At 40.8% G+C, this 12,904-nt stretch overlaps 2 protein-coding genes across 2 annotated transcripts; both read right to left on the bottom strand.

Moving 5' to 3' along the window:
• Positions 1–339: 339 nt before the first annotated feature.
• On the bottom strand, positions 340–1,203 carry LOC120292660. The gene has a single exon (XM_039310949.1). The coding sequence runs from the start codon at positions 1,201–1,203 to the stop codon at positions 340–342; it is 864 nt and encodes a 287-aa protein (XP_039166883.1).
• Positions 1,204–2,194: 991 nt separating this feature from the next.
• LOC104455364 (MDIS1-interacting receptor like kinase 2-like) lies at positions 2,195–5,364 on the bottom strand. Its single transcript, XM_039310950.1, has 2 exons — positions 2,847–5,364; positions 2,195–2,603 (listed from the first exon to the last, which is right to left on the bottom strand). Exons 1-2 carry the CDS (start codon positions 5,362–5,364, stop codon positions 2,218–2,220), a joined length of 2,904 nt encoding a protein of 967 aa, XP_039166884.1. The 3' UTR covers positions 2,195–2,217.
• Positions 5,365–12,904: the final 7,540 nt, after the last annotated feature.

Here is a 12,904-nt window from a genome sequence, read left to right on the forward strand (position 1 = left end):
TAGAAGTTGTCTTTGAGGACTGAGCTCCATACGGGCAAAATCGCTTGCCTTTCTTGGATGTGGGGATCTTAGTAGATCTGGTTTTTCCTTTAGCTGAACTTCTTTCTGACTCTAAATAGAAATGCCTTTCTCTTTCAACTTCTTTAAGCTGTTCATTGTTCAGGGTCAGCATAGAATTTGCGTCTAGGCAGCTGCTGTCTCTCTTTTGTGGATATTTTCCTTCTATGATTGTTATAGCTCGAGAAGATACTTATTGATCAACCTGTTGTTGAGGTCCTTCTTTTAGGGGTGTTGTGATTGGGGAGGGAGAAGGGCCTGCGCTAGTGCATTCTTTGCTGGCTAAGATTCATGGGATTGCGCTTCCATTGGAGATTCCGGCACCATTTCTACATCATCAATAAGCTGGGTTTGTCTTCCATAAAAAATTTTCCCATATGGGCTGAGTTCCCTGACTTCTGCTTGTAGCCAATTGCTGAAGTTTCCCAGTAGGTCTTCCTCTAACCTTGTAGTTTTGTAAGGTATCTCTTTACAGGCCGTGGTGTAATGACCAATTCGCCCATAAGAATAGCAATAGTGTGGTAGCCTCTCATATTTGAACTCGATCCACAATTTTTTGTTTCCCAAGTTTACCACTACCCCTGTTTTAAGAGGTGTAGCTAGGTTCAGCTTGATTCTTGTTTTCCCAACCTTATAGTTACTATTTCCTTTTGCTTCCAGTTTCACCTCCAGAACTTCTCCTGTCTTGGAAGCAATCTCTCTAACTACCTCCGTCGTAACTCTGCCAAAAGGTAATCCAAATAGTTGCACCCAAAAAGGACAATGAGAGAAATCATAGCAAATGTCAGGTATGTCAGGATCACATTGCTGGAGCACTAGAAGGTTGCTAGAGAAGGACCATGGCCCGGCATCAAGGACCTTCTGCTTCTCGGCTTCTAATTTAAATGTGAATGAGAAGAATCCTAATTCTAACGAGGTACAAGAAAAATTCTCTATTCTCCATGCTCGTTTCATTGTACTGAGAAAAGCCTGGAAATTGACATTTGGTCGAGTGTAAAGTTTGCCAAATAATGTAAGCCTGCATTCAGTTAACTTCTCAGTAGATATATCCTGTGTAACATCTATAACATCATCCTCAGACCATAAGTTACCAAGGCTTTTACACAACGCCTCTAACCTACTTGCTTCAGTTGTTGGATCTGCCATAAGGCCTGTTGCAATAAACTTGAAATATAGAGTTGATACTACCTTAGGGGAAATCTCTTTTCCAGAAGCTGTTGCAATGCCGAGCTGATTCTGAGTGGTTCAGTGCTGAGCTTGGAGGGAAACCGGGCCAGGTAAGGCATGGCGAGACTGATCCATGAAGAGCGATTTGAAAAACCGGTATAGATTGGTGCATGGAATGTCGGAAGGGTTTGGGCTGGGACTGGTAAAGTTTAGGATAGTGCGAAGAAGGGATAGTTGGTGGGTTTTGGCCTTATGTGATGGCGGTCAAATTGGGGCCGAAGGTTAGGGTTTTGAGAAGGATGCCCGAGATGGAGGATATGGTGTGCAGGGAAGGACGGAAAGGCCCAAGGCTGACTTAGGGTTTGGGGAGGAGAATAAATTAGAGCATCGGACTCGAGATGGGTATACAGCTGTTTTGGATAGTATATACGAGGTATATGACCAGGGACGAGAGAAATTGGAGTCCAGTAGGGAGGGCTTCGTCAAACCGAGGGGGACAGAGGAAGATGGGGAGGCTTGGAGAGGAAAACGCACTGAAGGTAGCGACAGAGCAAAGGAGTCGAGCGAAACTACCATGCGGTAGAGGAGAACCCAGATCGCCTGGGAGTAGGATTTACCCAACAAGTTCTTTCATTAAAGTTAGCACTTGAGTACGAAATTATCTATAATGGTCCATTGAAAAGGCAACTTACATCTCATACCAATGTAAAGGACAACAAAAGACAAAGGAGTCTATCGGATCACCCGACGTGATAACGTACTTCATATTCATTAGAGGATCCGTGGTTAGGATTTGTAAACATGTTTTGAAGACTGCAATAGAAATTTTCTAAATTATCCAAACTGTACACCCACTCTTTCTCATTCATTACGAGCAAACTCCAAAAAATAAAATAAAATAAAAAAGAAAAAAAGAAAGAGAGAGACAGAAAAGTATCATTTTTTTTTTTTTTTTGGTGAGACAGAAAAGTATCATTTGATCTGCAACATCTCTTAAAACTTTAATCCTGAAGACTCGATAGCTTTGCTGATAGTTATGGAGCCTAACGGCTCAAACAAGTAAGTTTGAGTGCTTGCGGATAATTCTTGCGCGACGAAATGCATGTTGGGTCGTGAATCAGGTCTCGTGCGCGTGCACGCCAGTGCCGCCATGACGATGAATACCACTTTCTTGGCTAGTTGGCCAGTCGGAAGAGGAAGACGCAGATCGAGCACATCCTTCAGCAGCAAATTTGGTTCCTCCGAGATTGTTGATGTTTTCATCATTGATAGAGAAGAGAGAAGATCCCCCGGATGCTTCCCCATCATAATCTCTAGTGCCACTACTCCGAAGCTATACACATCGCATTTGTTCGTTACCCGCATCGTAGTTGCTAACTCTGTTTTTCATGAAAGAACAATGCATTAATGTTTTGATCATAATGTCAAGTTGTGCACAAATTTCAAATTTCTTTGATATTATTAATATGAACGGCTTTTCAAAATCTATATTTGCTCTTCTAAATAGTCTTGTGAGAATTATTCAATGAATCTAGATTCGAGAAGTTAATGAGAGAAATTTAAACAATTCCAAATAATATGTGCACCCGAAATGCATAGTTAGCTTTGATCATATGGCCTACCAGGAGCCATATAGCCATAAGATCCGGCCACTGTGGTCCAATTCGACGAGCTTGAATTCAAGAGTCTCGCTATCCCAAAATCCGAGAGCCGCGGCTCGAGGTTTGACTCAAGCAAGATGTTGTTCAATGTTATGTCCCGATGGACGATAGGCGGTGAGCAATTGTGATGCAAGTAGGCGATCGCGTGAGCCACGCCTTGAACAATCTTCACCCTTGTACCCCAATCCAGTTCAGCTGCTCCTGTTCCTCCATACAAGACCTTTGCCAGACTGCCTCTCTCAACAAACTCATAGACCAAGTAAATGCAACGTCTCATGGAACAGAACCCATGGAGCTTGATCACGTTGCGGTGCCGGACCTGGGTCAACACGTGGATTTTGTTCTCGAAACTTTGGCAGTTGATTGCTGGGACGTCGTCAGATTCTAGTGCGTTGAGCTTCTTGACGGCGACGATTTGGCTGCTGGCCAATACGGCCTTGTAAATGCTCCCGAACCCACCTTTTCCAATGCAATACTCCTCGCTAAAATCATTGGTGGCCTTGGCGATGTCGCTGAATGTGAACTTCCCTAACCTTTCCCATATGATCTTATCTGATTTCTCGTGCTTTTTAAGATGCTTGATCTCTTCGTCGGGAAGCTTTTTTCGCCTCTGAAGCACCAACAAAATCACAGCAATTAGAATCGCTAGAAGTAGTAAGCAGCTCACGCCAACGCTCACACCAACCAGAACTTTTTTTCTATGGTGGGTTGATTTACAGCTCGTGCCCCAAGGAGATAATCCAGTCATGTTTCGACACAAGTCCGAATTCCCTATAAAAGCACTTTCGGGCGCTTGTTGGAAGATCCTACCACTGGGAACTGCACCCGTCAGCTTGTTGTACGATAAATCTATGGAGCTTATACTCTCCATGTTGGAGAGAGAAGCCGGGATCATACCCGACAAATTATTATGCGAAAGATTGAGATTTTCTAGTTTAGTAAGCTTTGCCAAATTGGAGGGAATTGATCCTGCTAGGGAATTGTGGCTCAAGTCTAGGAGTAACTGTAGCGTGGACAACTTCCCGACCTCAGATGGTATGTTACTGGACAAATTGTTGTTGCTCAAGTTCAAGCTCAGTAAATTCTCAAAATTCGCTAGCTCGTCAGGTATGCCACCGCTCAACATGTTCTCCGACAAATCAAGATAACTGAGCTTCGATAACTTTCCTAACGAGAAAGGAATATATCCAGCCAAATGGTTGTTGCTCAAGTTCAGCTTGAACAACTCCCCTAGATCTCCCATCTCGTCGGGAATTCTCCCAGTCAATTCATTGCTGGATAATGCCAGGACGCGCAACTGAGACAATATCCCAAGCTCTGGTGGGATGCGGCCAGAGATTTTGTTACCATCTATCTGCAAATTTGTGAGATTCATACAGTCTCCCCATCGTGCCGAGAGATTCCCGACAAATTGGTTGTTGCTAAGGCTTACATAGACCAGATTCGGATGAACTCCAAACGCGCTCGTGATATCTGTAGTGAACTGATTGCTTTCTAGACGGACTCTCGTCAGCCCCGAACAATTCTTCAAGCAGTCGGGCAGCGGCCCCGTGAAGTTATTCCCATCAACCATGAAATATTGAAGAACAAAGCCACTGCATAAATCTGGCGGCAGTTCTCCGGTGAAGCTGTTGTCTGAAAAGCAAACAAATATAAGAGAAGGGCTGTACTTGCCGAAATCACGTGGTATTCCTCCCGAGAAATTGTTCGTGAACAAAGAGATCCACTGTAAGTTAGCAAGCCGAGAGATGGTATGGGGGATTTGCCCGGAGAGAAAATTGTCGTGGAGCTGAAGAGAAACCAGTTCAGTCCAATTGGCGAAGAAGTCAGGCAGTAACTCACCTGACAGGCGATTGTCTGAAGCTCCAAATTCTGACAATCTAACCAGATTGGACAATGAGAGAGGCAGCTCCCCAGAGATCGAATTCTTGGCAAGGGCTAAGTAGGTGAGGTTAGCACAGAGCCCAAGCTCCGAAGGGATCGAAGAGGTCAACTCGTTTACTCTCAAATCAAGCTTTTCAAGCTTTCTCAATTGTCCAATGGACCGAGGAATCGCCCCTTCGAAGAAATTGCCCGCCAGGTCCAAGAACCTGAGCTGGGATAGATTGCCGATTGAGGACGGTATCGGGCCGCTGAGATTGTTGTCGGTGACGTTGAAGCAGGTCAGGTTCGGGAATGAAGCGACGTCGAGCGCATTGAGCGTGCCGTTGAGGCTTAAGCTGGAGAGGATGATCTCTGAGACCGATCTGCCATCGTTGCAGGCAATGCCAGTCCAGTTGCAGAGATGGGTGATGTTGGTGAGTGACCATGAGCTCAGAGAAGGTGGTGGTGGAGGAGGAGGAGGAGAGAGAGAGTTCTTCCATTTGACAAGAGCTTGCGCCTCTGTGGTCGGTGATGATGAGGCCTGAAACGCAAGCGAGAAGAGGAAACAGAGGAAGAGGCATAGGAAGAGAGGGCGGGTTGCAGTTGATTTTGTCATGCCTAGCAAGATTATTCTCGTGGTTTAGGGCGTCGGTCTCACTTCGCTTGAGCGAGCGCGCATACAAGGAGTCGTATATAATACCGTTTTGTTGTTAAAATAGTCGAGCACCGTTTGGAAGTTGGCGTATGCAATTGCATATATTTCTTCTGCGTCTTTTGTTCCTTGACTGTGAGTTTTGATTCACCGATTCGCACACTTTTATATTAGTCGTTTTCCCAACCACGTTGGATGAAAATTCCCACGTAGCTGCCTCCAAATAAATAAATAGATAAATAAAAAGAAAAAGAACCTGCTTTCAATACGCATCAACCATTCGACCGAAAAAAAAAAACATAACAATAATAAGCATCGACCGGAATCTCTCGCCCAACACGGCCCAAGGCCAGCGGCGCGATGGAGAAGCCAACGGAGAGCATCGAGGGGGAATCACGTGCATCGCAGTGACGGGAGCGGGGTACGAATTCGCCATTGCTGAACCGCTTCACTGAATCTCAGTCCTCGCCAGCCTCCAACAAATGCATCAAAAAATAGAAGGGGGCGAGGGGAGAAGAGCCCACGGGGCCCAACAAGACGACAAGATCGAACCCGGGCGAGCAACAGCAGAATAGCAAAACCCAAATTCTGAGAGAGAGAGAGAGAGAGAGAGAGAGAGTCAGAATGGCAGCTCGAAAAGAAAGCGTTGGGCGTGCGATAACCAAATGAAACGAAACGATCGTTAAGGGTGCGTTTGTTTCGCGGAATACATTTTCAGGGAAAACGTTTTCCTCATTTTCCAGCATTTGGGTCGCTCAGGAAAATGAGTCAACGGAAAACGTTTTCCTGACAAAGTTTAAATTCAGGAAAATGATTTCTCATTTGAAAGGACCGAAAACGTTTTCCAAATCTACCAAAGCTTAGATTTGATGCTTGGTTTACAAACAATTATTCTTATAAAATTATTTTTTTAAATTGAATTTGAATTTTTATTTTTTTAAAAAATTAAAATTTGGAAAACATTTTAATAATAAAAATAAAAAATTCGAATTTGCTTATTTTTCTTTTCTTTTCTTCCTTTTTCTTGTTGCTTCTTCTTCAACTGTCACCGACCACAAGGACAGCCAGTGAGCTCTGGTCTCACCAAATCGAGTGATCTCATGGTCTTCGACAACAAGGCTCGAGCTTGCCCGAGGCTAATGAGCCTCAAGCCTCACTAAATCGGGTGAGCTCATGGCCTCCAGCAATGAGGCTCAAGCCTCGCTAGATTGGGCGAGCTCGCAGCCTCTAGCGGCTAGCTAGCGAGCTCTGCCTCTGGGCGGCAGTGAGCTCACCCCTTGTAAGCCAACTAGGAAAAAAATTCATTTTTTTCCTGTGATGAAGTGTGAAATTATTTTTTAATGGAATTCAAATGGCGGAAAACATTTTCAATTATACATCACCAAACAAAGGAAAACAAACCGTATTATTGGGAAATGCTTTCCCAGAAAACATTTTCCTTTATCATTGAGTTTTCCGTGAAACAAACGCACTCTAAAAAGAAAAAAAAAAAATTGGAGGAGATTTGGCCTTTTAATTTTCGGTTTTTGCACAAAATCTAAGGATGTGTTTGTTTTGCGGAATACATTTTTAGGAAAAATATATTCCTCATTTTTTGGTGTTTGGTTCGCTCGGAAAAATGAGTCAACGGAAAACGTTTTCCTAGTCAACGGAAAAGTTTTCCTACCAAAACATAAACTTAGGAAAATAATTTCCCTTTTAAAAGAACCAGAAAACATTTTCCAAATTTACCAAAACTTAGATTGGGTGGTTGGTTTACAAACAATTGTTCTTATAAAATTATTTTTTTTTTTTAAATTCGAATTTTAATTTTTCATTTTCTTAAAAATTCGATTTTTATTTTATTTTATTTCCTTTTTCTTCTTCTTCTTCTCCACCCATCACCAACCATGGGGATGGCTAGCAAGCTCTAGCCTCGCCGGATCGGGCGAGCTCATGGCCTTTGGTGATGAGGTTTGAGCTCACTCGAGGCCAGTGAGTTGAGCAAGTTTGTGGCTTCCAACGGCAAGCCTTGAGTCTCACCAAATCAAGCGAGCTCACAACCAAAGGCCAACGAGCCTAAAGCCTTGCTAGATCGAGCAAGCTTGCAGCCTCAGGCGACAAGGCTTGAGCTTGCCCAAGGTTAGTGAGCTTGTAGCAAGGCTTGAGCGGCAAGCCGCAAGTCGTGCTAGATCAGGTGAGCTTGCAGCCTTTGGCGGCAAGCCTTGAGTCTCGCTAGACTGGTGAGCTCATGGCCTCCAACGAAGGCCTGAGGTTGCCCCTCGTAAGCCAACCTAGGATGAAGTGCCAGAGGAAGTAGAAGGGATGCCACAAGGAAGCAGAGGAGCGAAGGAGAAGAAGAAGGAAAAGAGAAAAAGAAAAAGAAAAAAAGGAAATAGAAGGAAAGAAAAGAAAAATAAAAGTAATAAAAAATAAAAATAATTAAAAATTCTAAGTTTTTAATATAAAAAATTTAAAAATTTAAAAATTCAAATTTGGTTGAGATAAAGTGTGAAATCATTTTCTAATGGAATCCAAATAGCGGAAAACATTTTTGACTATACATTATTAAACAAAGGAAAAAAAAATCATATTCATGCAAAATGTTTTTTACTGGAAAGTATTTTCTTTTATCATTAAGTTTTCCGCAAACGTACCTTAATTTTTATAAATTTTCCAAAATTTGGGAGGGTTCTTGGCTCACGAAAATCAGCCTAAAATCGGATTAGTTCTGGAATTTACTATAACTTCAAAACGGGCAGACCCAAAAAGACAAATTCTTATATCATTTTCTCTTTCTTTTATCATCCGTCAGTCAATTCAACCATCAACAAACAGATTTGATTACAAAAAAAAATTGAAAAAGCTAAAATCAAGGATATAATAGAAATTGAGGAAATTCATTTGTACCATTAATCACGTTAGAATTAAAAAAAAATTATAATCAGGTAAGTCAAGACTTGTCAAAGCCAGCACGACCGAAAAAGCACAGCGGATCAACGCACCACCTTATAAGTGGTGGGCACCACCAAAGGCCGCTAATAAGGGAAAAATTGACCTCCAAATTGACTTTGACATTTCTTAAGTGCATCGAGGGTGTTAGAGATATACTATTATGTCTGATCACTATATAGGATTAGGTTAATTATAATCTATATTAATTGTAATTATACTCTGATTGCATTCTCACCTCATACACAGGGAATGTAAGTTAAATAGAAAGTTGGCAAATATTTAAATCAGTCCTCCTATTAAATATTTTTAATTAGAAACAAGTTGTAATCTAAATAGACCGATTCGACACGCGACACGCGACACGACACGACGACACGTCGTTTATTAAAAAAAAAAAAAAAGAATTCCGATACGTTGAGATACGTTGGTTATTAAATATATATTTTTATATATACATAATAAATTATCATTTTTATGTTTATTTCAATCAAATTAATTTGATTTAAATTCATAAATAAATAAATGTTGACACCTAATTTTGGAAAAATAAAATTGCATTTTGAACAAATAAAAAGAAAAAAAAATGAAAATGGGGGAAATTGATTTGATTGAATTATGCAAGGAAATATGGAATTCGATGGATGTTCGAATTTTGTTAAATGCAGCAACAATCTTGAAATCAAGTGAAAAATGGACAAGAATTGAGCTGATTGACAAATCATACAGATTTGATTTAATGTGACAAGAAATGGTAACTCGGGAAATGCCATGTAAAGAAACCGTTTCAAATCACTATAAAAGAGAGGCTCATTTTTCATGACATGGGGGAATTTTCAAGAAAATTGAGAGTAAAAAGTTCCGGAGAGATTTTCGAAATTTTGGAGAAAAAAGGAAGACAGGAAATTGTGGAGATTTTCGAAAAATTGAGAGCGAATTTGAAGAGAGGAAAAAATTCGTGCGTGAGAGAGTTCTGAAAAAAAATACAAAAGAAAAGAAGGGAAAATTCTTATCTTTTTGGGTGAAAAGCTACGCCTGCAGAAAGGGGATAGCAGCAGAGAGAGCTCGTGTGAGGGGACGTGCTGCAGCAAAAAAAAAAAAAAAAAAAAAAAAAAAAAAAAAGATGAAGCACTGTTCATCTTCCCCGTGAGGATCCTACCGGTGATCGTTCCTGCCGACTGCACCGGCCACTGCGCCTCCACCACCGCCAGCCGCCTCCGCGACCCGAGCGCCCCAGCTTCGCCTCTGCCGTCGCCGATCTGCAGCACCGGAGACCACACCGCCCCTGCTCGTCTCCGCCCAACGCTCAGCCGCCGCCGCACCGCTGTCCTTGCCGCGACCCGACGCCACCGAAGCCCGCACCGCTGCTGCTTGCCTCCGCCCGACGCCCGACAGCCAGCCTCGCTCCCACGCCGCCGCTACAAACCTCACCCGCGTCTGCACCAACGCCCGTCGTCCGCGACCCTCCTCTGCTCCGACGCCGCAGCCTCCCCCGCGACGCCCCTCGCCGTTGCTTTGCTTCGCCGAAGTCCCTCGCCGGTAGCTACCCTTGCTGCTCTCGCCGGACGTGCTGCTTGCCGTTGATCCCCTTGCCGGAGTCCATTGCCGGCGAATCCCCTCACCGGAGCAACCATCATCTTTGCTTGGAAAAAGAGAAAACAAAAAAAGAAAACACATTAGGTAGTTTTTTTTAAGTTTATTTTATTTCATTTTACTTTATCTTGTTTTTTTAGTATAATTAGTCTTTAATATATGATTAGAAATTCCAACATATTACCTGATTCGCAACCGCGCTTGGGTTTTTTTATTTCATCTATAAGGCTTTATATGAAGTAATTAATCAAGCAGGAATAAAATTGATATTTTGATCTTTAAGGCTTAAGATCGATTTATCGATATTACCCTATGATGTGAATGATGTGTGATATTTTCGATAATTTTGGATGATCTGTTTTGTCTTAATTGCTTTAATTATCTTGAAATATGTTTGAATTAGAATATTGCATGCTTTAGGGTCATTTGCATATTTAGACTAAACATTTTATTTATCATCAATTTTCGAAAAAACTAAAAATAAAAGACATGAATTTAGGATGTTAGATTTTGGTTTCATTAGCTTAAATTACATGTTTAATTATTTGACTTTTTTTGAAATTAATAAAACAAAAGCACAACAAAAATAATCATGCATATGTCATGTAGATTTAGGGCATATTTTGTACGTCATTGCATATTAAAGTAAAATTGCACTTAGTTTAATTCTAGATAATAGTTTTCTTAATTTATTATAAGTTTAGATATTAGATAAATTGCATTTTATGATTATTTGGGTTAAGATAATATTTTAGTTTAAATTAGGATTTGGCTTAACCTAATTCCTAATGCAAATTAAATAGAATCTTAATCTAGTTAAATAATTTTCACATTTTTCGTAATTCCAAATTTTCATAAAAAAAAAATACAAAAATGACTTAGGATAAATTAGTTTTAATCCCTAGGATAGATTGCCTTTTTTTAAAAAAATAAAAATAAAATAAAAAATATCATTGCATGTCATTTAGAATTAAATTCATGAAATGCATGCCATTTAGTGATCATTGCTAGGTTCATTTAATTAGAAATTGCATGTCATTAGAATTAGGTCATTTAGTTAATATTGCATTGCATATTGCATAATTTTCATTAATCAAGTGAAAACAAATAAAAGAAATTGCGTGTTAATTAGAAATCATATCTAGGGTTGATGATGTGAATTTTTAATCTAACTATGTAGATGCTTTCGTTGCTACAATGTAAGTCCCTGCATTTTTTTTTTTATTTCATTGCTTTCTTGGATGTTAAATTGGTGGTTTGTGCACCCGTATAATCACCTCACATGTTAGGAAATATGTTTAAAATCAATCCGAACTACCTGCAAAAACATTTTGGAAAATTAAAAAAGAAGTGGTACCAAAAGGGCATTAAAGAAATCTAGTATAACCAAGTCCCCGTACCCATAGTCTCTAGTTCGTAGGAGTAAAGTGAAATTCCTGTTACTTTACTTGGGTTTCTAATGGACCCACTGAAAAATAGATTAGTGGCGACTCCTGATTAAAAAATCAATTGCATGCTAAGAACTTGAACCTAAGTCGCGAATTGGTATAGGCTTGGGAGAGCCCGAGTTAAATTCAGGCTTAACAATCCATTAGCCAAATTTTAGGTGGTTCACACCCGAAAAATTGGTCGCAACAGCTTGGCGACTCCATTGGGGACTTATGTTAAAATACTTAGTGGACTTAGGCCAATTTTTTTCTTTTGAAAAATGTTTTTGTTTAGCAGCGAGGATTCCAGGTACGTCCCTAACATTTAGGTGTTAAATGTTCTTATAGATTGGGAGGTATAAGGGGAGTAGTCTTTGCTAACCCTTGTCTTTCTGGTTGGAGTTGGGGATGAATGTTTTAAATTCAAGTTATTGAAGTGTTGCTTGATTTAAACTGTAGTGCATGCTTTGCATTTTTCACTACACTTTTGCACACACAACCTGCCGTCGGACCTGGGCTGCACTAGGATACATAGGATGGTATTGAGTTGGATACGACTTCGACCGCGAGGCCGCGTAGTAGAGGTTGCCCAACTCAATCCCGAAAGTTTTTCTTGGTGTCAAGAATGTTTACCTCTACCTGCGAGGCTGCTTCGCATTGTGGTATCATTCTTGACTGAGCTGGAGTTAGGAGGACTTGACTTAGTATGCGAAGCTGCAACTAAGTCATCCCACCCTTTTAACTCTACTTTGCTAAGCCTATCTAGAGTAGAAATCGAGCCTCATGTCTCATATGCATGTCTATGTGATTGCTGTCGATTTTTCTCGGTGAAGTAAGTTTCCTATCCCTATACCATGCAATTTATTTTGTCGTGCTTTTAGTCTGTCCATGACAATTTAGGTCAAGCATTGATTTAACTCCTTTGTCAATTAGAGATAAAGTGAGGAAATTGTCATGCAATGAATCATTTTGAAAAAAAAAAAAACTTTGGAGAATTTGTCTTTAATTCATGTTTAGGAAATTTGATCTTGCTAGGGTGTCTGTTTTTCTAGCCTCTTTTTAGGAAATTCCTTTATTGTACGAACTTTTCATGAATAAATGAAAATGAAAAATGAAAAAATCAGATCATTGTCATGGATTGGCTATTTATTTACACTCCGTGCTTATTTTGTTCATTTCTTCAAAATAGGTGACAACGAAGCCGCCACATTCATCCATTATTACACGATTAAGAGCTAGAATGGCCGATCAAGCTGAAATGCGTGATCGCATGTCCTCCGTGGAAGATCAACTCAAACAGTTAGCCGCCTCCATGCAGCTTATAACAACTCAACTTCAATCCCTCCAAGTGAATCCAAATCCTCCACCCGTTCTCCCTGAGATAGTAGTCCCGAGGAACAGGGCCCAAATGAGCGATGACGAAATGCCTGAGTTAGAAGATGACCTGGTCCTTGTTGGAAAACCAAGCCTGATAGCGTTCCAAAGACAGAGCAGGATGAGTGCGTTGCAAAGCTGGAAGAGAAAGTGAGACAGCTGCAGGAGTCACAAAGCTC

Source organism: Eucalyptus grandis, chromosome 4 (assembly GCF_016545825.1).
Source record: "Eucalyptus grandis isolate ANBG69807.140 chromosome 4, ASM1654582v1, whole genome shotgun sequence".
Classification (NCBI taxonomy): Eukaryota; Viridiplantae; Streptophyta; class Magnoliopsida; order Myrtales; family Myrtaceae; genus Eucalyptus; species Eucalyptus grandis.

What these genes read in the sequence shown, in the direction of transcription:
- LOC120292660 (XM_039310949.1), bottom strand. Translation starts at nt 1,203, where the DNA reads ATGGCAGATCCAACAACTGAAGCAAGTAGGTTAGAGGCGTTGTGTAAA.
- LOC104455364 (XM_039310950.1), bottom strand. Translation starts at nt 5,364, where the DNA reads ATGACAAAATCAACTGCAACCCGCCCTCTCTTCCTATGCCTCTTCCTC. An exon ending in TTATGGCTATATGGCTCCTG is followed by an intron (nt 2,604 to 2,846) that starts GTAGGCCATATG and finishes CATGAAAAACAG; the next exon opens with AGTTAGCAACTACGATGCGG.